The sequence below is a fragment of the Castor canadensis genome, chromosome 18 (genome assembly GCF_047511655.1).
Source record: "Castor canadensis chromosome 18, mCasCan1.hap1v2, whole genome shotgun sequence".
Taxonomy (NCBI): domain Eukaryota; kingdom Metazoa; phylum Chordata; class Mammalia; order Rodentia; family Castoridae; genus Castor; species Castor canadensis.
Window position 1 is genome coordinate 14,389,841 of NC_133403.1, and position 26,364 is coordinate 14,416,204.

General features: G+C 48.8%; 1 protein-coding gene across 3 annotated transcripts; it reads right to left on the reverse strand.

Moving 5' to 3' along the window:
* On the reverse strand, window positions 1–25,882 carry Top3b (DNA topoisomerase III beta). Of its 3 annotated transcripts, none has more exons than XM_020160769.2 (19): window positions 25,527–25,882; window positions 19,415–19,467; window positions 17,700–17,883; window positions 16,415–16,546; window positions 14,533–14,639; window positions 13,623–13,697; window positions 12,031–12,227; window positions 11,399–11,555; window positions 10,533–10,646; window positions 8,970–9,060; window positions 7,588–7,742; window positions 7,369–7,474; window positions 6,558–6,704; window positions 6,293–6,466; window positions 4,679–4,807; window positions 3,941–4,090; window positions 3,497–3,597; window positions 2,841–3,042; window positions 1–1,949 (listed from the first exon to the last, which is right to left on the reverse strand). In XM_020160769.2, the coding sequence occupies exons 3-19, from the start codon at window positions 17,767–17,769 to the stop codon at window positions 1,468–1,470; spliced, it is 2,589 nt and encodes an 862-aa protein (XP_020016358.1). In that variant the 5' UTR covers window positions 17,770–17,883; window positions 19,415–19,467; window positions 25,527–25,882; the 3' UTR covers window positions 1–1,467. The 3 variants fall into 3 exon arrangements, with proteins under 3 accessions (XP_020016358.1, XP_073917039.1, XP_020016359.1); XM_074060938.1 differs by having other exon boundaries at window positions 6,299–6,466; window positions 19,406–19,467; XM_020160770.2 differs by having other exon boundaries at window positions 19,406–19,467.
* Between the last annotated feature and the right edge of the window lie 482 nt (window positions 25,883–26,364).

A 26,364-nucleotide genomic window follows, 5' to 3' on the forward strand; every position in this document is an offset into this window, starting at 1 on the left:
GAAAGTGAAATAACACTTTTATTAATCCTGCTTGTGGTAGAAATCTCAAGGAAGAATTATGGTAAGGATAGAATGGGTGGTCTGAGTTTAAGCCCAAACTAAACTGTAACTGAGCTGCCTCCCTGGAAGGGTGCTGAAGCATCAGGTGGCCAGGTTGCCTTCCTGTGGAGAGGCCACAGGTCCATACTCTATGTGACTGGGACATGTGATGGAAGAGCCAAGTCCTGGCTCTGTGTCAGTGACCCTGTCCACCAAGAGATGTGGCCTTGTTAAGGATGCAGAATCTGACTGTAGTGACTGGGGGAAGAAACAGGTTTTGAATGTCCCTTTCTTCCTGTAACTTATACCTCTAAGACATCTGCTGCACAGATTCCCAGGCAGTTGTCCTCAGCAGCAGAGGCAGTTGTCCCTCCCAAAGAGACAATGCTCCTCCTCACTGCCTACTTTCTGTCAACTTCTAAAGGGGATTTCCCACCTGTGTTTCAGGTGGGGAATGCCCATGTGGACTGTTGCATTAACTGTGGATTTCTCTATGGTTCTTTCAGTGCCTCATCTGTCCTGGTACAAACTGTTAACTCTACTGCAGAGGGAGGGGTCTTGTCACTCTAACAAGTATCCTACAGAACAGTCTAGAAAAGATGGTTTGCTGAATTCCTGCCCACCACACAGTGAGGCATGATCAGAGGTGGAGGAAGTCTTCACCACACAATAGACCTTACACAGGATCTCTTGTTGGGCAGCTGGAGAGTGGGGCACAGGAAGGAGCCACTGTCAGAGTGGTGGTCTACAGCTAGCATTTGGCTGCCACAGGGCAGTTTGGCTTATGTAAACCTGGCACATGACCGCTGCCTCTGTCTGACACAATGTGGGCTCATTTATGAGAAAAAGAATCAGAACAGGCTCCGAGAAGCAGCCAGAGTCCCTCATAGGCAGTACGTGCCATGTTTGCTTGGAGTTGCTGAGTTAGTAGTGCCAAGCATGCAACTGTGGGGTCAGAATGGTGGGCCCAAGCAAGTGGGCTGAAACCACGGGTCAAGGAGATGCATAAGCTGGGCTGAGAGGACTTCTCCCAGCCCTGCTTGTCCACCTGGCCTCTCTCCTAGGACACCTGCTGGACTGATGATGCCCACTTCCTCATGGCGTCAGGTCTCCTTTTTGCTTGTACACAGTTGCTGTTATTGTACATGTACTGAGGTGGCATACGAGCAGACTGGCTCTGTTCACCTGGCTCCAGGCTTGGTGGCTTCCCCACAGGGCAGAGCAGGGAACACTTTGGACATGAACAGAATGAAGGGGGAGAGCCCCACAGGTCCCCAAGAATTCTCTGACATTACTTCACCAGCAAAAGGCCCCAAACTTCTTGCTCCGTAGAAGACAAAAAGCATTTTAATAGCTTCAGTGGCTGAAAACCAACCATCTTGATGTGTCTGCATCAAACTGTAGCTGGAGTGACGGATGACAGGGGTGTCAAACAAAGTAGGCAGCCAGAGCTGACATTTTGTCCTTTGGCCGCCTGGGGTTGGGCTTACCTGGGGGCCGCCGGCCCCGGGCCCGCCCTCGGCCCTGCCTTCTTCCAGGCCCACCACGGTGCATGGGGTGACAGGAGGCTGCATGCTTTAGCTCCACTAGCTCCTGGAAGACAGGGTCACAGAAGACACAGCCTGTGTGCTGTGTTTCGTTGCCAGGGAGGGGGGACTTGGCCTTGTTGAAGTCCACGTCCAGTAGGGCAGCCTCGCAGGTGTTGCAAGTGTCAGCAGATACCCGTACACGGTGGGCGTTCTCGAAGCAGTGGGCCACCACATTGCACTTGTTGCAGGCCACCTTCCACTTGGGCCCTGAAGTGGGGTCCAGCACCAGGACCCCACTCTCGCATTCCACGCACTGGCCAATTCCCAGCATGCTCAGTGAGTGCTGGCAGGTGGGGTGTGTGCACTCGTTGCAGCCCATGCCTGGGGGGAGAGAGGAGCACTGTGATGCACACCTGCCCGCCCACCTGCAGCTCCCTGGCCCTCCTCTCAGTGCCTCAAACTCTGCACCTCTGTCCTAGCACAAAATGCTCCTCTCAGCCTTGCTCTTGGTAACAACCTTGCTCACACAGGCCCTGGGCTCCTGAGGTCCACAACTGCCATCATCCCTTGCTTGTGCTTATCTAAAGTCTTCTCAATCTTTAAGAGCCCCCAAGCTAATACCTTCCTGGCAGATTCCAGCCAAGGCCATTGTTTCCTTTTACTTCAGCTCATTATTGGCAGCTCCATGTGATACTCATGTCACTAAGTCACATGGGATTTCACTACCCAGGCAGCATGGATAAAGACTGAGACCTAGAGCGTTCCCTACAGTGGACAAATGCTTCTCCCACTGGTCCCTAGTCTGTGGTAGGGGATGGTGACACTTGAATGTGCAGCATGGGTATGTGTGCTAGGTCCAAAGTGCCTTATGACTCTTGCCTCAGGGCTTTCTGACTAGCCTGGACACAAGCTCCCCTTTTTCTAGTAATAAACAAAAGGACATACACGGCCAAGGGTGCCCTGTTTGCTAGGTGGCTCCGCCTCCTGCTCCCTCACCCCAGCCCATGGACGGGGGCACTGCTCATCCCTTGCTTGGATCCTGCCTAGAACTCCCTGCCCAATTATGACCCAGGCAGAGAGCAGCAGATGGGCCAAGAGTTTTCTCAGAAGTACCCCAAATATACCCTGGGGTTGCCACCTCAGCACCACTGAACTTGAGAAAGGTTGGGGTAAGGGGTCCCCTCAGAGTCTGGCATGGTGTGAGGCTAGGGCTAAACAAAGACTGGAGATCCCCCAGCAGGGCCAGGCTGGGGGGCTGGGCACCACACTCACCTTTCTTCATGTCTCGGAAGGGCGGGTGATTGTAGCAGTAGGGGCACAATGGGTAGCTCTTGCCCCGGGAACCTGAGGACCACAGGACCAACTCAAAGTCGTCCAGTGGGCACCGTAGCTCCTTGTAGAGCTTGATGGTGCCATTTTGGGGCAGGGTGTAAGTCTCATCACAGTGAGAGCAGTGCAGGCGGCTGGGCTTGGCCTATGGTGGAACCAAGAGGGGCATGAGAACTACCAGGGACTGACTTTCCTGCCTGCCCTCCTTCCCCTCACAATACAGAATACCTTATCTGTCACATACGTCATGGTGCCAGACAAGCACCTGCCAAGCCTTGGCCACAGCCTTGGGACACCTGCTCTATCATTAAGGCAGGGGGTTTTAAACCCCTGGCATGTTGGAAGAGATGTGGTGTTAGGCAGAAATGGACAGTATGAATTAACATGGCCTAATGGCATATGTGTTTGTGGGGTCAGTTGTGGGTGTTTATTGGTGCTGATTTAGGCCTTTCCATCATTCTGTGTGACAACCAAGACAAAGAGCATGATTTTTATGTGACTAATGACAAAACAGAGGCCTAGGAGGTGACGTGACTTGCTTGAGTCAGTGCACAAGGGCACTGTGGTCAGGAGCAGTGCAGTCCTTCACCTCCACTTACCTGGATGTACTTCATAAACCGGTGGCACTTCCCACAGCGTGAAAGGGGCTTGCCTGTGGCCGCCAGGGGTGAGAAAGACACCTCCATCAACTCGTCCATGCCTGAGAGCAAGCAGAGTATAGGAAAGTCAGCTTTTCCCAGTCTCTGGCAGCCCACCCTCTGACAGGAGGCTTGGTTGAAGTAGGTGGGCTTGAGGGAGACACCACACAGTCAAGGATCTGAGCGTGAACGTGTCCCTGTCAGTGACAGAGCACCATATCTGCAGCACCATTCAACAGGTCCATGTTTCCAGAGCTGTGTGTGGTGTTAATTCATCTGCTCTTTAATCCTGATAGTACCCAACTAGGAGGCATCTTCATTAGGACCTGCAGAGGCCTAAAGCCTGGTTCTGAGTGGGTTTTACGTGGGTGCCCTGACAGAGGGGCAGGAAGAGGAAAGGCTTACCAGCGATGGAGTCAACAAAGTAGTGGAACTTTCTCTTGAAGACATCCAGGGTGTGGCCCAGGACCTGGCGGTAGTCGGCTTTACCCTGGGCAATCAGATTCAGCTGCTTTTCCACTGCACTGCGGATGGTGGGGAGCACCAGCTCTGCATCTACAGATTGGTGTGTGTAGATACTGCTGTGAGCACTGGCACCCAGGGCCCAGCCATCCCCAAGAGGCAGGGCAAGGGTTGCTGCCCTGCTCACCTCTCTAGCTCCAGCTGGTCCTCCCAGCCTCTCCCTGAGTTGCCTGTCCTCAGAGTTGGGGGCACAGACTGGCTCCTATTACCCCTAGGCCTTTCCCAATTTTCCACTGGGAAACCTTGTGCAGAGGGGCCAGGTACATCTTGTGTCTAGCAGCGCATCACATGTGCTTATGGCTGTCTGTAGGCCATGTCTGTTCTGTGCTTCTCAATCTCCCACAGGCTAGGGGGCACCTCCAAGAAAGGGGCCTTTGAGACTTTTGGTAGTATTGGGCATGGAACCCAGAGCCTCATGCTAGACAAATACTTAACCACTAAGCTACACCCCCTTTTAGACTCTATTACATGTCTTGTTCATCCATCAAACAGGCCCCAAGTCCCTATTCTGGGCTCTTGGGCACCACCTGTGCAGTGGGAGTCAGGGGAGTGCATGAAGGGATTGGGCTGCTGCCAGGCTAGGGCCCACCTGGGGGAAGCTGAGAGGACTGAGGGACTCACCAATCTTGTAGTAGCCATGCACTAGGACGATGCCAAGGTTAGTGGGCTTGAGCCGGCGGCCACTCTCCACAGTGACATAATTGCGCTGGCAGATATTGTTGATGTGCACAGGTATACTGGCATCTGTCCCTGAAACACACAGCAAGGCCCCAGGTGTTTTCAGCCTGCCTCAACATGATCCACTGGACTGTGCACTCCAGCTTCACTCTCACCTGTCAAGGGGACCCTGTTTCTTGCCCTCTCAGCAACCCCGGGAGGGAGGGCTGGGTGCCCCCAGAGCCCTGTGTTGTGCTGGAAACCACACTGAGTGCCTTTGTGAACCAAGGATCCTCATGGGATGCTTATTCTAGCTTTACAGCTGAGGACAGACTCAGAGGGGTTAAGGGACTCTGCTAAGGTCACAGTGTTAAATGTGCCCCCAATGGTCTCTCCTACCTGGAAACTATCACTCACCTCTCCTGAAGCCAGGAGGGCCCACCCCTCTCGAGGGGAGTTTACAAGTCCACTGCTAAACCAGGTTGGCTTTACCCATTTCCTGTCTTCTGCTCACTCCGTCTCTAAGGCTCCTAAGGATCCCTAAGGAAGGTTCCAGGGATATATGGCTCCCTCTGACATGGAACCTTTTTTGACAGAAAATGCTAAGATGAGGGTGATTCCTCTGACTGCATTTGTTGGTCAGAGGAGCAGAAGGGGAACTCATACTGACTGCACACCTGCCTGTGCCGATTGGCAACATGCATTTTTCCAAGGCAACTCTCAGTGAGAATTCCACATGTGAAGAAACTGATATCCAGAGGCTAAGGAGCCTGTTAAGGTCCTAAAGCTTACAAATGCTGAACCCCACTGTGGCAGACTGTGTGAGGCACCATGCTCATGTAGCACTGTGTGTCCCTGGCTTGTTCGCACCACAGCCCTTGGTGGCTGCTCTAGTCAGGCCCTTTTAATACAGCCCTGTGGGCCTCAGTCAACAAGGCCACCTTGCCCACTTTCCTGTTCAGAAGGTCACACAAAAGACTTCTTTACTGCTTACAAACTGCAGCTTGTTGTGGTCTAGACCACTATCTCATGTATGACTATGGAAGCCAAGACATGAAAGGGTTTATAAGTCACAGCAAGGCTGTTTGATCAACAGGAAGGTGTGGAGGATGCTGGGGAAATCAGCATCCACATTCCACAGCAGGCTGAGAGCTGCTTGTCAGGACCCACAATATTGCCCAAGCAATACTGTGCTTCTCTGGGGAGAAGCAGACCCAAAACCTGTTTCCAGCACAGGCTGTGTGGACTGGGGAAGCTGCTGATCTAACCTATGAATCCTTTGGCACTCTGGACCAACCCGGGAGCCCAGTGGGTGCTAGTCAGCATCTGCTGGCTGGCGGTGCAGGAGGACGGATCTTGGCCAGGTCCTGATCGGAAAGCCTTGTAAGCAGGTTTGTACTATAGGCCTGTCTGAATTGACTGGTCACACAATATGCCACTAGTTACTAGACAATGGATTAGTGGACTAGTGCTGGGCTGGGTGTATAGGGGTCACTGGGCAGCTTTGCAAGTACAGCCTCTTGGCCTGGGGTCTGGAGGTAGGAACCCCAGTTCTGGGGTGCAGGCAGGTTCACCCACCGATACCATGCTTCTCCATGAGCGTGATGAGCTCAGCCTCAGTCAGGTAGTCAGGTGGGTTCGTCTGCTTCTCTAGCATCTTCACCTCGCCCACAGCAAAGGTGTCACCTCTCTGGCAGGTAGGCAGGCTCTCCTCCAGGGGCACACTTTGCCAGGGCATGATCTCTGTGAAGCCTGAGGAGACAGCATTGACTCTCTGGGCCTCCCACCCTAGGTCCAGTATCTATGGATGAGGTGAGAAGGACCCCAGGACTGGCCATTTTACCTGGGGAGATGACAGTTTTCCCTGAGCAGGTGAAGAGCTCAGGCCCGATCCTGAAGGAGATGGTGCTCTGGAGGTACTTGCAGTCGTGACTAACTGTAGCAATGAAGTGCCTGGTGATGTACTCATATAGCCGCCATGCATCACCCCCTGCAAAAGACCCAGAGCCAGTCACCCTGGCTGGCCAGATCCATAGTACTTTTCCTCCAGCAGCTGGGCTTCAGCAGAGATGCCAGAGATTGCCAGCTCCAAAGCCCAAGGGAGGAAGGAAAAACACACAGCAAGGGAAAGTCTGCTTAGTGCCTGGGTGGCTCTTTCATAACTGCAGCTGCATAACCCTGACCTGTTTCCAGTAGGGCTGCTCTCCAGGCGCTAGCCTTTCTTTCCACCATCTAGTAACATGCCACCCTTGCTTCATACTCAAGAGTGTGCACAGTGGTTCCTGTCTCCACTTAACACTGCCTTCCCTTCCCTGCCCGTCTTCTTCTGGCATGTGGGTGACCAACATAGCCTCAGCCCAGGTGGGAGGCAGGAGGTGCTGTCATTGAGCCCCATCACTCTCTTACTTCCCTTAGGCTGTTGCATACTGACTGCTGCCACCACTTCACTCCCACTCTAGATCCAAGCAAAACTTTCAGGTGAACCCCTCAACAAGCCAGAGACAGGTGGGTGCAGAAGAAGCCTCCATATTGACAGGGGGGACCCTGTCTAAAGGGGACCTGTCACAATAGCATCTTGTCCGTCCCACCCTGGAAGCTGGAGGTGCGTATGCAGTGAGTGTGTGTGTCAGGAAGGTGGGGGGAGTGCCCAATACCTAATTCGGCCTCTGTGGCAGACTTCATGGGGGTGATGGGAGGATGGTCACCAGCATCATGACCTTTCCGAGGGCGGTTGATACCTTCCGCTAACAATCGCTTCACCTGAGGAAGAGAGGGCAGTTATCTGGGCATGGCTGCCTCCCACCAGTCCTGGGTGCCCAAGGTGCCTGAGCCTCAGCGACAGGTTTGTATAGGGCAGGGCCTATTTCACTCACTGTGTCCGCCCAGTACGGGTGGTTGGCCTGCTGCCGAAGAGAGCCCTTCAGGTCAAAGTTCTCGGGGTAGTGGGTGGTCTCTGTCCGTGGGTAGCTGATATAGCCCTGTGTGTACAGCCGCTCGGCTGTTTGCATGGCATGCTGTGGTCCCATACCTGTGAAAGACAGGAGGCTCATCTAGCCTGGAACGTGGGGATAGCCAGGTGTCTGACCATAGACCTCGACACTCTGGCTATTCCCAAGATGGGCAGCACCTCCTAAAGGGTGAGGGTCATTGAGTGGGTTATGGCAGGAGCTTGAAGCTAGTGGCCAGGTGGGTGCCTGTGCCACATAGCTGACCAAGGCTGAAATCCTAAACCTGGGAGGTGAGCCCAATGGGAAATACCACTCACTCTGCTCCATAAGCAGAGTGCTCATGGCAGTGGTGACGTGGCTTTGGGGGCATCTCTCTCCCTCACTTTGGCCATGGAGCTGTAACCAGGCCTTGGGGCTGCTGAGACAACTAGAACAAAGTACATATTCTCTGTCCTCATGGTGTTGAGAGGAGGGACGGCTTGTCCTTCTGCTCCCTAACCAGTGCAGGATGGCTCTCAGCTAGTGATCACTTGATGGCATCAATGACCTCTGAGGACCTTGGAGGTGTTGCTATGAGGATATTGCCCATGGCTTCCCACAGTGGGACACCAGTGCCTAGAAGTTGCCAGCTGTCAGACTGTTAACCTGCAGCCTTTCACAACTGAGAAAACAAGGCTCAGATAGAAGATGCTCATACCTGTTTCTAGCTGGCTGAGACTCTCTTGCAAAAGCTGCTTAGAGAACCTAACATTAGGACGTCCCTCTCCTGTAGTGGTTAATCTTACCATCGCCATTGTTAAAATGTGCTATTTCACATATTTAATCTCTATAGCAACCCAAAGAGATGGATTGCTCCATTTTCTCATGAGGAAACTGAGGCTCAGGACAAGGAAGTCGTCAAGGGGGGATTTGGATTAGAATTTGGCTCTACAGCTGCACCTACAGGGTACAATGCCTCCGGAGGGGCCTCCACGGACCCTGGGACATATGAGGGCCCTGCTTTGATGTAGTCTTCATGTGCTAAGCCCTGGTAGCAAATACTGAAATACTGAATACTAAGAAATGGTCTTGTTTAATTTTCCCCACATAAGTTCAAAGAAGCAGTTGGGTCTTAAGGAACAATACTAAAGAATGATTCCAGGATTTACAGAAATGAGTCTGGGACCTTTGAGTCCCAGGCCTCAGGGCATGAGAGGAGCCTAACAAAGGTGAGGATGTTGGCACTACCTGCACTAGAGCTTTACAGGGCAGGTTGCCATATGCCTGTAGGATGCCTTTGGAGGTTTTAAACAAATGGTCCTACATACCCAGAGCAGAGCTGGCTACACGCAGCATCTCTACAGTGTTCAAGGCCAGCGGCCTCTGCTTAGCCTTTTCTTTCCTGCTTGTGGCCTCCACCTGGAAGATAGGAAAAAGAGTGATCTTGTGGGAAGGAAAGAGGCCATAATAGAGGGTATCAAGATGTGTGGGCAAAGGGTCTGGATTCATTCGGTCTCCCTCTTCTGAAATTCATTCTTCCCAGTAGTCTGAAGACTGGACTGAATATTTACTAGACTTGGAAAGGAAAAATAATGAAAATTCTTTTCTAGGGAAAGAAAATACCTGGAGGAATGGGAAGAGTTGGAGGAGCTACAGGTGTAAATCCCACAGAAACCAGTGTCAGCCAGGCCACAGAGAGAGCTTGTGGGCTCATCTCAGGGGCTGCTACTTGCTGTGTGAATGCTGATGACTGGGCCACTAGCATTGCTATGGCTTCCAATTTTTCAAGGGAAGCTTTATGTCAGATTTTCATGTGAAATATCACAAATTTTAAATAGTAATTATTTTGGACTTTTTTGTAGACACTGTGCTGGTTAAATGAAAGACATCTGTGGGCTGTGCTTGGTTGACAAGCTACCATTTCCCACCCCTGGATGGCATGATTTTCAAAAGAGATGACTCTTTGTTTTGCCTTCAGCAAAAACAATTCAAACAACTCAGCTCCAGCCCGTCTCTGCTGATCTCATTTGGACTGGCCAGGGCAGCACATTCTGGATTCCAGACAGACAAATGTGGGTGCTAATGCTGAGGACAACTGTGTATGTGTGGCAGTGGAAGCTGGTGACATGAGGGAGGGGGCCTGGAAGTAGAGATGGTGGCTCTACAGGAATGTCATTGATGCTACCAGCATGGAGCTGCTTCACAAGAAGTTTCAGAAGCCTGAGACAACTGAAGGCTAGGCAAAATGGGATGTAAGTAGAAAGTGGCTGAAGAGGGCCAAGCTGTGCCTCAGTAACTCTGGTAGCTGTCAGAGCTGCAGGGCATTTGCTGATATGGCTGTAGACCTGCTCCACCTTGTGCCAACATTCCTGTGCCAGGCCGCATCACCCTCTTCCCAACAACTAGGCAGCATGTCCTGCTAGTTCAGAAAAAACCTGAGTTAAAAATTGCAACAACAGAAAGGTGTGAAAGCTGACTGAGACTGGGATCTTATTTCCTGCTAGCTGTACGACCTTGGATATGTTCATCAATATGCACACAGGTCCCTCTACGGTTGTTAGCTTCTATATTATAAGGGGTGTCTGTATGAAATGAAGTCCTGCCAAAGGAGATACTGCCCACTGGGTCTGGTGGAATGGGACAGTGGAAGGGGCCTAGACAGATTACAGGTGTATTCAGCGCCTGCTATGGAGTGGGCATGCAGTACTTTGTAGCTACTGCATTGGCAGAAATGTCTTAGGAGTGTATGCATGAATAACCATTCATTTTTCCAAAAAAGATATCTGTGTTTCAGAAGGGAGGAAGAAAGATGTAGCCTATCCTCTTGCCAGATGCTTGAGGGAGACTTCCACCCAAGTCAAGTGTGATGGGTGTGGGCAGAGCAGGTGCACCTGGGCTTCCTTTTCCAGCTTTGTCATGTTTAAAAACATCTGTGCGATCTCCCGGTCAAACACTCTCACTCGGTCCCAGTCCAAAAGGAGAAATTTGTCTTTATCAACATTAACCTGCAGGAATAATAAAAAGAGAACATGGGAGAAGTTTCCAGGTGAGCCCACTGCCAGAGAAGAGAATTGAGGCAGAGGAAGCTGATCTTTGTCTTGGAGCAAAATAGTCCCAGCTCTAACATCTCATAGCTGCACCTATGATACCCAAACTGGCACCCAACCATTCCCCTCTGTGAGAATTCAGGCAGGTGGTCTCAGCCAGTGGTCTGGAGCTGAGGCTGTGTCCTTAAGAAGCATCTGAGCCTCTACCCCTCCCTGCATCCCTGCTCACTGCCAGTACCTAGGAGTGTCCTCTTCCCCCTCTCCCCCTGCCCACATTACCAGCTCTAGGTCAACCAGAGCAACTCTGTGTTATGTTTTAAATCTTATGTCACACTTCAGAAAGCTTTCACTCAAAAAAAAAAGCTCTACAGACTTCCAAAAATTTGAAAGGCCATTGCCTCAGTCTAGGGCTTGTACTTGACCACTGTAGCCAGTGGCCCCTGAGGGATGACTTTACCCTGTACAACCAGAGTGGAACTCATTCCCACCTCTCCAATCTACATCCAGGTCCAGCCTAGCCCCACCCCCACCCCTGAAGGCTGGGGCTCTTCTCCTGAGCATCAAAGACCCTCATGGGTGCAGCTATTCACATGTGTACTCTTAGCTGGGGCTGAGACCCATGATGAGACAATGACCACAATGGAGGAAAATGCTCAGAACCCACATCCCAACCTGGATCCACACAGTGGTAAGAGAGAAGGGAAAAGAACCTTGGCCTGTAGCACCCAGTAGGTCTCTGGTTTGAAGGACTGGATTTTATCATGTCTCTCCACGCAGAATCCCAGGGTAGGAGTCTGACATGGCCCAAAGGAGATGAGAGAACTGTCTAAATCGCCATATTTCCCTTGGAAATACTTCGTCTGAAACCTAGAGGGAGTGGTAGGGTGGGAGAGAGAAAGATAGCTGTCCTAGAATTCATTCGACACTGGCATTCCACCCCTGTGAAGTCCAGTTTTGAGTTGAGCCATGTGCAGAGAGGTGGCATAAGGTGGCTGCCCCCACTTAGAAGTCATCCTAAGTGGCCAAGTGTGTGGCTGTCACAGAGGAGTTGTGTGTGTGCATGTGATGGAGCAAGTGAGTGAGGGAGAGAGCGGCTCTTATGTCTCAGACCAGGGAGTTCTTCTATTACATTCCATCCACTGCACACTGTTCTCAGGACCCCGAGGGTGGATGATCACAGTTTAAGTGGTAGTCGGTATGATTTATGTATGGAATTTTCATCAGCGTTTAAAAAATGTGAACATTGCCTATTGCTTATTTGGGCTCCCAGAGGCCCAGGGACCACAAACGCAGACCTTCTGGCTGCAGGTTGGGGGTGTGTGTATGTGTGTGCACACAGCACCTGGTGAAAGCACAGCCAATGCGCAGGTCCAGCTCCTGGCGGGCATCCACTGAGAGCGCTTCATTGTGATCTGGCTCACCCAGGCGGGCCATGGCATTACAGATGTCTGTGTCAGTGATAGAGCTGAACCTGGCCCGGAACACTGTCTTCTCACCACTGTGGGCCTTATTCATGACAGGCAGAACAGCATCAAGGACCTGAGAGGAAGGCAGCCCAGTTGTGATTGACTCCCAGCCCAGTTGTGATTGACTCCCAGTTGTGATCTCTGCCTCCTGCTCCATACTTCCACTGTCAGGCCTGAATGAGACACCTCTCTCACCCCTACCAGACCCTCCTCCATCTCTCTCTGCCTTTCCAGAAGCCTCAGTTACTCCACAAAACCCTTGCCACATTGTTCCTTTCCTTCTGGCTACAAACATGCCCACATCCCCCCTTTTTACAGCTGCCCTGCAAGTGCTGCCCTCCCTCCTCTTCTTTTCTGCTCTCATCCCCACCCAACCAGGAAATGCTACTGCCAAAAACTGGAAGGACTGCATGGGTCTCAAATCTACTTGACTTGGCCTGCTTCCCGTCTTGGAAGGGGGCAGTACTGTGAGAAGTGGGTGGAACTTTTAAGTGACTGGAGGAAACACGGAAAAGGAAAAATGAATGAAAAGGAAGTCGAAATGGCAAGAGTAGGAAGGCTTCAGGTGTGCCCAGCTTGTGGGTGGGACCTGGCTTGGTGGGGTTCTGGAGTTGAGACTCACTAGGAAGGCAGTGCAGGGAGAGGGAAGTCACTACTGGAGTCTGGCTAAGCAGTGTCCTGATAGGGTATGTGGGGCTTTGTTTGTGAAGGGAGAAGATCCATGAGCAGATGCAAAGGCCCCTGGGAAGGGCAGCCCTGTGGGGAGGGGTTGAGGAGGGTGCCAAGTACATATGAAATTGGGTTTGTTAAGGATGGTACACAGGAATGTCAGGTGCCCCAAGCTCCTGTGTCACTGGAGCTATCTTCTGCACCTATACCACCTGAGGTGGGTCAGGTGGTATACAGGGATACTGAAGGAACCTGTATAAAGCCACAGCATAAGGGCACCAGTGAGCCCAGCAGCCACAACCAGCAGCATGAGGGTGCCATTTCCAAGGTAAGCACGAGGCAGGGGCATGGGGAGCTGCCACCTACTTCTCTGCAGGAGGGCTCCTGGGCTGGGGTGGTGGGAGGTGGAGGGTTTTTGAGGGGGGCAGAGGATGTGTGAAGGTAGGAAGTGAGAAGAATGAGGCTTGGGAAAAGAATGTAAGATCAGGCTGGTCAACCACATCAACTGAAGGTTCCTGATAGCCACTGAGCTGGGCCCAGGACACGGAGCACCACTTTGCTCTATTCTGAAACTTGCATCCACCTAGAAAGTTCTGCCCTTTCTTACGCTTGCTTGTACCATGTACACCCAGCAAGTGTTTAAGAGTATTTATAGGACTTCCAAAATAAAGGACATAGGGAAAGGCATTTCTAAACCACTATACTTCTCACTTTGGCCTCAGGGATGGTGTGACTATGAATGTCAGTTAGAACGGGTGGCAGAAAGTACAAAGTGAACCAAAGTGGGTGCTGCACTCACCTCAAAGCAAATGTTCTCCCCTTCCTTGTCACAGTCTAGCCACAGAACAATGTAGTCACATCCTCTGCCCTCCACCTGCCACACAGAAAACATCAACATGCGTTTACATAGCCCAGTCCTGCTACTCTCCCTGCGGGGGACAGGAAGGAGGTTAAGGCCTGGGTCCTAGAGGCCTGACCCGTGGTTAGGACTGGTGCCAGGGCTAAGCAAGGAGCTAACTGCAGTAAGACTTGCTCAGCCACTCAGTAATGAATTTGGTTCAGAATTGCTGTTATTTATTTCTTTTTGGCAGTACTAGGGTTTGAACTCAGGGCCTCGCACTTGCTAGGCAGATGGTCTACCACTTGAGTCACTTCACCAGCCCTTTTTTGTGTTGGATATTTTTGAGATAGGATCTCTTGAACTACTTGCACAGGCTGGCTTTAAACTGCGATCCTCCTTATCTCTGTCTCCTAAGTAGAAAACTGCTGTTTTTTTGACCCTCCAGCTCCCAAATTATAATTGTAATATGATCTTTTTTGTTGTTTATTTCTACTTTAATTACATGGTCACAGAATATGGCACATACTCTATAACATGTAGAGGTCGACAGAAGATTGAGGAGGAGTTACTGAGTTTCTGGTGACATTTTCATACATGCATATAATGTACTTTGATCATATTCGCTCCCCTATTACCATCTCTTTACCTCACTCCTGCTGCTTCCCTTCCTCTTCCTGCAGTATGCTCTTAATGCTAAAAACTAAATAGTACTAGAGTTGAAATGAAATAATCCTAAATGTTAACAGTGGTTATCTTGGGTCATGTGGTTAAAATAATTTTTTCTCCTTTATATTTATCTATATTTTTCTCTATTTTTTCATAATATGTGTGCATTTGTTTTAAAATGGGGAAAAAACCTCTCACATACCTGCAGGAACTTCACCATATTCAGCTTGGGGTTAGCTTCTTTCTTCTCTGTGGGAGCTTGGCTGAACAGCTCTGCAGGGTCCACCTTGTCCCACTTGTTGTACTTTCCTACAAACCACAGTCAGTGACACTGGATCACACTTCATAGCCACAAAGGCTCGGCCTCCACAGCTGTCATAACCCCAGAAGGACAGTAGTCTTATGGCACATGTGAGGAGGAGATTTGGAAAACAACTGACCCAGGGTCACCAGGTATCGGAGGCAGCACTTGGATGTGCGTTTATTGGGTAACCCCCACCCACTTGTCCTTCCTTCTGGGCTGTTAGGTTGATGCCATGTCTCAGCCACCCATAGGAACCAAGCAAACTCTCAACAGGGATGCTGCTCTGGCCTTGCTTCCAGGATTTTCCCTGTGGCTGGCAACACCATTCCTTAAGACTGCTTGCTTTGTCAAAGCCTTGTAACACACCACTCATGCTATCATTTCCTGGATTTCTGTAACCCTCTGCCTTCACACAGCACACAGCAGAAACTAAGTTGTTTCTCTTGGAGGGTCAGTTTCTCTGGGCCTCGTGTTCAGTACCTCTAACCTACTTCTCTATGGATCTTTTATGCTCAGCCATCTAGCTTTCTTTTAGGCCCCATTTCTTGCATCCTGGGAGAGTGAGGTCAAATGGAGCCAAGTTGAACTCTTGGCTCCCCACCTACTGGCTGGAGATAAAGCCTAGGGTTCAAATGCTTGGCTGTACAACTTAGTCACTCTCGTTATCACTGCTATCCTCACGAGCAGCAAGAAAAACTATTGAGCCTTTGCCTTGTACCAGGTTTGGTGTTGTGTTTGTCTCTGCCTTCTTTGTCAGCAATCCTGGGAAATGGATGACATCATTGTTCATTTCGCATATGAGAAATGACAACTCACACACGCCCAGGGACAGTTCCAGTCCTCAGTCACAGAGCTGGCGAAGCATGGGGGCTGTGGCCTGAGGGTCTGAGAGGGCTCATATGTTTGAAACTTGACCATAGGGGTGGTAGTATTGGGAAATGGTATAGAACTTTTAAGAAGCAAAGGCTAGTGGGAGATGGTTAGGTCACTGAAGACACTGTCCTCAGAAGGGATTGAGGTCGTTTTTGTGAGAGCAAGTTGTTATAAGAACAAAGCTACTCCTAAATCTCCCTCTGCTCCCTGCCTCACCAAGTGCCTCTTGAGCGCACTTTTGACACTGTGATCTGCCACATCCTCACCAGACCTAGTGCTATGCTGTTTGGACTTTTAGTCCCCAGCACTATGGTGCTTTCTTTAGAAAGTTAGCCTGTACCAGACATTCTGCAAAACACACTACTACAGCAAGTCAGAGCCCTGTTGGACTCTCTAGTCTTGGGAATGCTGGCCTTCCTAAGGAAATGGATAATAATGGCATAAAGATGATAATGACAGCCACCAAGTGACTGATGGAAACAGTCAGTTCAGCAAGCTCTCTTCTGAATACCTGCATGGGCCAGGCCCGTCCTGAAGTATATACCACATTATATAAATGGTAAGGCACACAGAACATGCAATGTCTAAGGAGTGCTGCTGGGATGCTAATGCAGGGGTGCCAAGCTCCAAAATCTGCAGAGTTCACCTTGTCCCACTTGTATTTTCCAGCAAACCACAACTATGGTGACAATGAGTCACACTTCAAGTTCCAAAGGCCAGACCTCTGCAACTGTCACAATTCTGGGAAGATGGTAGGATACCATCATGTAGCAATGGGTAGGCACCTCACCTGAAGAATTCCCAGTCCCTACTCCATGAGCTGCTGGAGGTAGGCTCTAACTGGACCCTGGGTAGAGCTATGTCTGGTCCCCTTGGCAGGGTAGAGGCAGGTTGGGTGGGGTCTCACCCAGGAAATCCAGAGTCATCACGTGACCACAGACAGATGTCATCTTGAATCGGACCTGCTGGCCAGTGAAGGTTCCTGTGTACTCATGAACTGAGCATGCCCCATTCAGCCCTTTGTGCGAGGACATGTTGCCTGAGTAGGAGAAACACATAAATAGTTGCTGTGGCTGAGCTGTGGAGACCCTGAGGCCAAAGGCCACCAGTTCTCAGAGGGCTAGAATTATCTTTCCCAGAACAGGCAGTGATAACATTCCTCAGGTCACCGCAGGTGACTAGGTACTGAGCGGTTTAGTGCTGCTCAGGGACAAAAGCATCTGTAAACAGCTAACACCGTGGCTCATGATGCAGATGCCCAGGTTGGCTGAGAGCCACAGGTGGACACTCTCAGGCCCTTTATTTGCATGTCTGCTTTTCACTTTTCAACTTCTGCCTCATTTTATTCAAACTTTATTCTAAGGTCACCACAGACCTCCTGATTATCAACTCTCCCTCTAGTGTCATTTCACACTGTCCACTGACGGCCTGAGAGCCATCAGCCTTGAAGGATGATGCCATCTCCTGGATCCCTTTAGACTTTTGGCCCACACCTTCTTAGTTGTACTAGGGGCTCTTACTCCCTTGAGTGCTGGAGATCAAGGTGGATGTCTATCATTGCTGGGTACCCAGCTTCCAAATACTCTTCCTATTTAAAGGGAATTCAAAGATAGGAATTCAAAGATAGGCTACTGGTTCAGTAGCTAGAGCAGGGCACAGAGGTAGGTGGTCTCCTCGACCTCCTTGATGTTGCTGGAGGACTGTTGCCAAGGCTCAGCCCGTATCAGCCATTCTTGAGGGACATGGGGTGCAGGGGTTGCATCTGCAACCAAGTCAAGGGCCCAGCAGCAATGGCAGGTATCCAGCAGTGACGATGCCCATGGCATGGCCTTCTTAGACTTAGACTGAGGTGTATTCCTGCTGTGTCTACCTCCTTCTTAGGGTTTTTCTGTTGCTTGTGATCAATGGTCAATGTCCTTGATTGGCCCAGACGTCTGACAATGACTGCAATTTCTTCCTCACTATGCCCTGGTCTTTCTGGAAGCAACAATCCTGATGCACAACGGGTATGGAAGCAAACACATCATAGTATGCCTACTACTAAAACTACTTCATTAATGCCTGCAGACTCGACCTGAGCCTACCTCAGTGAGGGTGGAATCACACCTTGGAAAAAGAAAGAAACACCCTAAAAGTAAGAATAACTGTGCTTACAGTCAAAGGCAACAGATTTTAGTGTTGGTCTTTCCTACCTCGGGAGAGGATTTTGGCAATGGACTGAGCTAGGGATGGTTTCTCTGCAACCATGAGTACAGTCTTCATCCTGGCTCCAATGTCAGGGCCCCTCAGCTCTTCACACCCAGATTCAGGACAACAGCAATGACAAAGTTCAGAAACTGCTCTTCTGTGGCTCAGTACAATTGTCAACACTGACTCCTAAAGGGAAGAAAAACACTCAGAAAATAGTAATGCTTCTAACAGGCCTATTCCACTAATAAGGAAACTTACCTTTTCTTTTCTTTCCTTTCTTTCTTTTTCTTTTCTTTTTTTTTTGCTGGGATTGAACCCAGGGCCTCGAGCCTATGAGGAAAATGCTATACTACTGAGCTGGAAACTTTTGAACTTTTGGAAACTTTTGAAAAATAAATCAAAATATAAAAAAACCCGAGGCAAGGGAAAGAAAAGTTAGGGAAACAAGAAGACATCTGGTGTATAAACAACTGTCCATGCCAAAGGAAGCAGAAATTTGGCTTCAGGTGGGGGAAGCTGAAATAGCCCCAGGGCAATTTGATTGATAAATCCACACCTAGGAAGATGCTGGAACCTACAGACCTGGATTCACAGGCTGCGGCAGGGTGGATGCCTGGCTCTTCTGCCAGGGCACTCATGTCTTGGAGGGGAGAGGAACAATCACGTCCTCTCCTCCCATGCATCAGTTTTGTTTGCTCCCAGATGGAGAGTGGCACCTCCACCTTGGCTGAGCAGTGGCTGCTAAGGGACGCACTTCACAAAATGCAGATGCCCAGGCCAGACTCTCCAGTTACTACTGATTCATGATAGGGCCTAAGACCCACTAGCTCAAGAAGCTCTTCACATCTACTTTCCCACCACCTGTCATCTTTGCCAAATTGGACCCCATCATCTAAAGAAAAAAAAATCAATTTGGAATCTCTATGCCTGTGTTCCCTTGTGTGGAATGTCCTGTCAAGCATGGAGAAAGCAGTCTGACAGTTCACAGGCCCAGCTAAATGTGAACTCTGTTATTTTACTTATTTTTGGTGCTGGAGATAAAACCCAGGGCTTTGAGTATGCCAGGCAAATGTTCTGCCACTGAGTTACACCTCTGGCTTGAATTCTTTTTTTATTTTATTTTTTTGGTGGTACTAGAGATTGAACTCAGGGCTTTGCACAAGCTAGGCGAGCAGTCTGTCACTGAGTCACATCCCCGTCCTATGGAAGTCTTTTTGGAAGAGCTCTTCCAGCACTCATTGACAAGATGAATTGTTTCTTCCTGTGCCTTGTGGCTCTTGGGCTAGACTTGTATCTTAGCTCATCATACGTAGCGCCATGGTCAGTTACCACTTGTTTCCTAAGAGGACATGGGAGATTACATGCCTGAATCACTGCTGGCATCTGCCATAGCTTTCTGAACCTGATATATCACTTAATATCTGCTGGATGAGAATGAACAAACAAACATCACACATGAACCCTCCTTTTTTTTTCCTTTTTTTCTCCCCACAGTGTTGGGTATTAAACCCAGGGCCCTGTGCATGCTAGGCAAGTCCTCTACCACTGAGCTACACCGTTAGCCCCTCTTTCTATCTTTTCAATCCTTATATAGAATTGATATTTATAAATATAGCATTGTATGTATTTAAAAGAAAAAACAAAACCCAAAGACTTATATTGACACAACTGCGCAACCTTGGGAAAAAGATAAAAGTTCGACTCATACCTCACATACCTTGTAACTTCCACCAGCACAGGTTCCAGATCCAGCAAAGATCTAAGTAAAAACTGCAATCAGAAAAATACAAGAAAGTGTGAAATTTAAGTAATCTCAGTATGAAGGAAAAAACCCCCACATCCTGAAAACTCAGAAGCACATTAAAAAATATCTGTTTTCCTTTTGTGTCAACTGTTTGTTTACATTTTCACCCAGTCTTTTTCAGTTGGATTGCTGTTTTCCTATTTTTAGGAGTTACACAATAAGACAATTAGAACCTTGTGATATGATGTCCAACAATACTCATTAAAGAAAGCTAAGCCACAGCAAAGACCCAACCCAAAGTCTGAGCATGTACCTGATGAAGGTGTGGAGGCAGCTAAATCAGAGTGGTCTCCACATGGAACAGTCTGACAATACCTCTGAAAACTACAAGTGCACATTCCCACTTCTAGGAATGAACTCAATTACTCCAGCTATTTATTGAGTACCCAACCATATGCTTGGCTCAGTCCTGGGTGCAGGAGATAAGGCACAGAGCAACACTAGATCCTGTTTTCCTGGGGGTCTGGGGCATTCACAGGTGGGAAGGGAAGGGACAGTCAAGACTAGGAGTATCTGGGATAGGAGTTTTAGGCAGAAGGATCAGGGAAGGTAAGGCTCCGAGAGAGATGGGTGGGCACGTCAGAGGGACAGTGAGGAGGCCAATGAGGAATTGGGAGGGCTAGCCCAGGAGTGGGGGTGATCTGACCTCAAGTGTGAAAGGGACCCTGTGTGAAGAAGGGAATAACTGGGCCCTAGGGGCAAGTCGGAGTCTGGACAAAACTGGGATGGGTGGGATATGGGATGAGGGACAGAATGAATGATCCCAGACTTTTGGCTTAGAAAACTAAAGAAGCAATTCTTATGGAGAAACACCAAGGAAGCAGTCTGGGACAAGGACTCAGGAACAGTGTGTTAGTTAGTTAAGTATGACCTGCCTGCATGACAGACCAGGTAGGTGACTGTGAAGGAAGCAGCAGCAGTGAGAATGTGGGAGGATCCCAGGCTGGGGGTAGGAGAGATGAAGAGCCCTGAAAAGCAAGAGAAAGAGCACTTCAGAGGAACCACTGCCATGTCAAAAACAAGCTTAGTGATGTGGCAGCTAAGACCTGACCATGGTCAATTTGAGTGACATCACCTGACCTTGATGGGAACCATTTGTTGAGAAACAGAGGTGATATATGAGTGGGGTAAGTTCAAGAAAGCCCAGGAAAGTAGAGGGGACAGCACACTTCTCCATTTTGCTTAAAGAAGGACATGACACTATGTTTGTCCAATGGTTCAGTAAACAAGGAAAAAGATGCAAGAGGAGGGACCTGCTGGAGTGGGTGAAGGGGTGAGAGGCCATCAGCCAAAGCAGCGGACAGGAGGAGGGCAGTGGTGTCCAGTCAGTGTGGGGGTAAGACAGGATTGTGTAGGAGGAAGTAGAGAGAGGACAGGAGGTGGCACTGGGGTAGACTCACAGCAGGGAAGCCTGGGATTTAGTTAAGATCTTCCAGGTGAGTATGAGAGGAGAGGGCAGGGGTTGATGGTGCATGGTCACAAGAGACCTGACTCTAAGGAGGGAAAGCAGGGAGGAGAGTGCATGGTGAAGGTCTATACCATCTGTGCTCTATAGGCTCTAAGAACTGTAGGAAGCAAGGTACTAGGGAGGGGAGTGGGAGTCAGAGGAAGCAACTGTCAAGTGAAAAGATGCTTGAGTGGGTATTACGGAGGGGCTTGGGCACTGAGTGCTGACTAGAGAAAGTGAGTGGTAGGTGCTAGTGAGACTGTCCATGTGGACAATGAGTTGCTGAGAGGCAAGACAGTGACGAGGCTGGAAAAGGCACCACTTATGACAAAATACACCATTAGGAATTCTCTGCAGCATTATCATTCATAACAAAAGATTAGAAATGAGCTGGGGTGTAGCTTTATGGTAGAGCACTTGCCTAGCATGCGTGAGACCCTGGGTTCCATCCCCAGCACTCCAAACAAAATATTAGAAATGACCTAGTATATGTCAACAGGGAACTGGTTAAATAAAAGTATCACATATCTATAAAATTAGCAGTTTACAATGAGTACCCACAGCAGTAAAAAAGGAATAAATCTGCCCTGTAAATACTAATGTGAATCAGATTGCTACGATCACTCTTATAAGGAAAACTAGGCATTCAACCGCTATGTAGGAGCACTGCTGCCACCTGTGATCTCTGTAGATGGTGAACATGGGCACATGCCTACTTACAAAAGGAAGATGTGTCTGGGTGGAACTTAGAAGCAGTAGCCTGGAAAAGCGGGTATTAGAGTCTGAAGGTCAGGGGTGGGGAGCCTTCTGCTCACCAGTCCTTTCTGTACCTTGTACATTTGGTGCTGTGCATATATGTTGACCGATCAAAAGAACAAAGACAATGGATTTAAAAATAAAATCAAACCAGAAAACTAAGAGGGCCAGAAAGGGCATTGTTCAGAAAGGATACCAATGAATCTCCCTTCACTAAGGGGCTTTTCTGTTACTCCTCATTATGTGCAGATACAGCCCGAGGTCTGCCCTGGGCTGTTAACCCCAGCCCTTGATTTAGGACCACAGTGAAATTAAATCTTCTCCAGAATAAAACTTTTCCCATTAGTCCACTTGCTCTGACTTCCTGTCCCTCCCATCCTGAAAACTGCACCTGGGGCTACAGGTTTGTCTCCCACATGAGTTGTGTCTATTTCACTGCTGTGTCTCTCTCCAGCAGCCAGTGCAATCTGAATGTTTGTTCAATGAATGAATGATTGGAGCAACTATGACTCTGCTCTCCATTCTGAGGAAGTTTTGGTTTTATGAAAGTCAGAGGCTCATAAATGAGGTTTAAAACAGACCCAGGGATTCCCTCGTCTTCCTGTCAAAGAAGCCAGAGGCCAGAAGGGAAAACTGGCAGTGGAGGGAAATCTCTCTGTGAAGGTGTTTGTTTCCTGCCTCTTTCAAAGTAGGAAAAAGTTTTGTCCTAAAGCAGTCCCTCAGATTTTTCTCATGTCTTTGTTGCGGTAGCCAGCAGTGTGGTATAGTGAAGATATGCTTGGTACCTGGAAGTCCTGCCAGTGTCCTTGGGAGGAGGTGCTGCCACTGCAGTTCCCTATAATGGGAATGCAGGATTAGGAAAACCAGAGTTCAAGTGGTAGCACTTGGACCTGAAGCTGGATCTGTTTGCTCTAGAACCTGAACCTTTATCCTGTCTGCCTCTATGAGAATCCTGAATGGAACAGCAGCCCTGTTTCACTTATCACTAAACCTGATAGAGATTCTACTTATTAGGTTCTTGTCTTACAGCTCTTGGAACAAAAAAATTAAGTTTCGGGAGAGCAGGGTTTTGCCTGGTTCATTCTAGTGGTAAGTAGTAGATGGTGAACAAACAATGATTAAATAAATGCCTGGATATATAAAAGTTATTTTCCCTGTATATAATAAAATGCTTTTAGAGCTCTAAAATTTAAAAACTGACTGTAAGTCCACAAGTATACTGCAAACACTGTGCTTTTCAATGTTCTTTTCCCCATGGTGTTAAAGTTCTGGGAATTTTACATCTCCACTACTCCCTTTCACACCTAAGATCGGAGGTTTTTCAACAAATAACTATCAGATTGACAAATCTCTTCAGAGAGAAACATTTTGCCTTAGTGTCTTAAAGGGTTTACCTCATTTATCCAGGAAAAGGGATAAAATTTGGCAGTACCCACAAAAGCATGTGACACATCCCAATTTCAGACTGCTTATCCACCTGTCAGACTGTACAACTGCTATTTATGCTGGATATGCACCTGCCTTAGGTAGCTTTAATTCTAAAGAAATCAAGTTCTAGCCAGGTATAGTGGCTTACGCCTGCAATCCCAGCTACTTGGGAAACAGAGATCAGGAAGACTGCAGTTTGAGGTCAGCCCAGGCGAAAAGTTAGTGAGATCCCCATTTCAACCAACAGCTGGGTGTAGTGGTACACCTGTCATACTAGCTACATGGTTAGCACAAACAGGAGGCTCAAGGTCCAGGCCAACCCAGAGAAAAAAATTAAGATGCTATCCCAAAAGAGAAAGGAAACAGGGCTGGTGGTGTGGCTCAAGTGGTAGAACACCTGTCTCACAAGTGTGAGGCCCTGAGTTCAATACTCTGTGCAAAAAAAAAAAAAAAGTTTTAGTTCAACATTTTATATTTCAGTACTGCATGAGGACTCTGTAATGTTCTGAGTATCACTGTTTTATTGAGGGGGGAAGTCTCTTCCTAGTGCTGGGAATTGTGGGGCACATTTGTAGTCCCAGTACTCAGGAGGCTGAGGCAAGAGGAGCATGAGTTCAGGGCCAGCCTGGGCTACTGCATAGTGAGAGCCTGTTTCAAACAAACAAACATCCTTTCCTTTAAGAATATGGAATCCTGGAAAAGGGGCCTTGGTGGTCATCTGGTCCAACTATCACAAGGAAGACAAGGAAGTCTCAGAGAAAATGATTTACCAAACATTACCTATGAAGTTTGTTACGGTGGGTCAAAACTCATGCTTTCTTACTTTCAGCCCAGTACACATTTCTTTACCTGCACCAGGTTCTATTTCTTAAGAGATTTCTGCAGTCTTAACTGTGATTAATTTTCTGTGATTATCTTCAGTGATTCCTATTTTTCTATTAACTCACATCTCCCATTTCAAAATGGAAACCAATGAGTAAACCTGAATGTAATGGATCACTTATACATGCATGCTTGTACTTTGATCATACTCACCTCCTCTATTACTCCTACCTCCCCTTTTCCCTTCCACTCCCTACTAATCCCCCCTTTTACTTTCATGACCTTAGTTGTTTTGTTTCCCCTAGCTTTCACAAATGACACTATCTTCACATTGTTGACTTATGAGCATTACTATCCACTTAATTTTTTGCATTTAAAAAGCTTTAATATATAGGCTCTTTTTTTTTTTTTGTGAGAACAGAGTTTGAACTCTGTGCTTGCAAAGCAGGCATTCTATAGCTTGAGCCACACCTCAAGTCCATTTTACTCTGGTTATTCGGAGTTGGAGTCTTCCGAACTATTTCCCTGGACTGTGTCTTGAAATTCAGTCCTTCTGATCTCAGCCTCTCATCTCCAAAATAGGAGATGGGGGTTTCAAGAATGATTTGCTCTAGCTGGCCTCAAACCTTGATTTCCCCGGGATCTAATCCTCCCAAGTAGCTAGGATTACAGACATGAGCCAACAATGCCCAGCAATATACAGGCTCTTTATAGGAACCTACATGTTACATCAAGTCCTATCTTGTTGCCAGGAAAACATCTGAGACTGCAGTTTGTTCTATTCCAGGCAGATAAGCAAGTGCTAACCAGGTGCCAAAAACACCCAAGTTGGAACTGTAATTAGGAAGAATGAAGGTGAGTTAAAAATGGAGTAGCAGAGTAGCCTGAGTAGCATACGGTCAACTCTCACTCCCAAACCCAGTCGAAACAACCTTTGAGAGACATTATAAATATAGAGATTTCCTTTCATGTCAGTGTCTTAGGAGCAGTGGATTTAGTGTTCAGGGGAGGCCTAGAGAGTGTCTGAACAGCATTGAGAATCCTAGGATTTCTCACTTCAGTAACTTTACCAAATGCCCACAGAATCAGGAAAACAATCGCCAGTTCTTGAGCTCCTCCTCGGTGTTAGGCAGGCTATTGCCACAAATACTGCTTTATTCAATCTACTAACAGCTCTAGAAAGCAGGTGTAATTTTTTTTTAAACCATGAGTAAACTGAGGCTCAGAATAATTCAGACTATTGACAGGTGACCTTGGTAAAGGAATCCCAGTGCTCACTGGACATCAAGCCTAGTTGGGCTGGCCTCTCCCAGTCCTGTTTTCAGGTGACAGGGAAGAAAAGACCATCATCTTCCCTTTCACTTCTGCTAGAAGTTACTGTACCTTAATTCCAGATAATTTGCTCACAAGTTTTCTCCCTAATCTACAGAGCACAAATCTGAGAACCGGGATGTCCTCAAGACGGAGCCCAGGAGGCGTGGGTGGAACCTGACTGGCGATGACAGTGCTGACCTGGACTTCAGACAGCTGTCCAGCCTTCCCTACCTGTGAGACTGGGAAAACAGACCTCACCTCAACGAGCCGTGGGAGGGTCCGATGAAGAAGAGTCTTAACAGCAGTGCATGCTCCCTCCAGACACGGGCCAAGAGTCGGCCTACCACCACCTCCCCGAGTTCCCGCAGCAAGCTCGGCGGAGAGGGTCACGCTGGCTGCGAGGTGGTAGGGACGCAGAGCCACCCCGGACTCTTCCCCAAGTCCGCACCCCGACCTGGGTCTGCACCCCGCTACTATTTGGGAAACACGCCTGGAGAAGGACCCGCGCTTTCCGCGTCCACGGGAAAGCCCACAGCCCCACCGAGGCTCCCGATCCCGCCTTGGCTCGGGGCGGCCTCCTGCAGCCCCTACTTCCGGTCCGGCCGCTTCTGGTGTCCCGCGGCTGGCGTGCTAGCGTTTGCCTTCCGATACCCGCAGGTTCGTGCCCGCGAGTTCCGAGGTTGCTGTGTTCCGGGAGCAGAGGCTGGGGCAGGCTCCAGTTCTTGGGATCTGCAGGGTTACCACCTCCTCATCCCTCGGCTTGCTATCTTAGGGGACCCCAAGACTTCACCCTAGCCTTTCCCTTTTACAGTCCGTATGGGCTCCCCAAACCCTCCACCTACAAACCCTTCACCTACATTCTTCCATAGGCTGGGTAGATGAGGAGATAGGCAAATCATATTATTTTAAATGAATATTAAAAGGGTCACACTCAGATATTAAAAACAGTTAAAGGAAAAAAAAAAAGGGGGGGGGAGCAGGAAGCTCCTCTCCCATCACCTTCTCCTTTTAGATGTTAAGTTACAAAAATAGAGAGATTTGCTTTCCCCTTTGGGATGTAAAAAAAAAAAGCTGCAAGTCTCCTTAAATGGGTAGA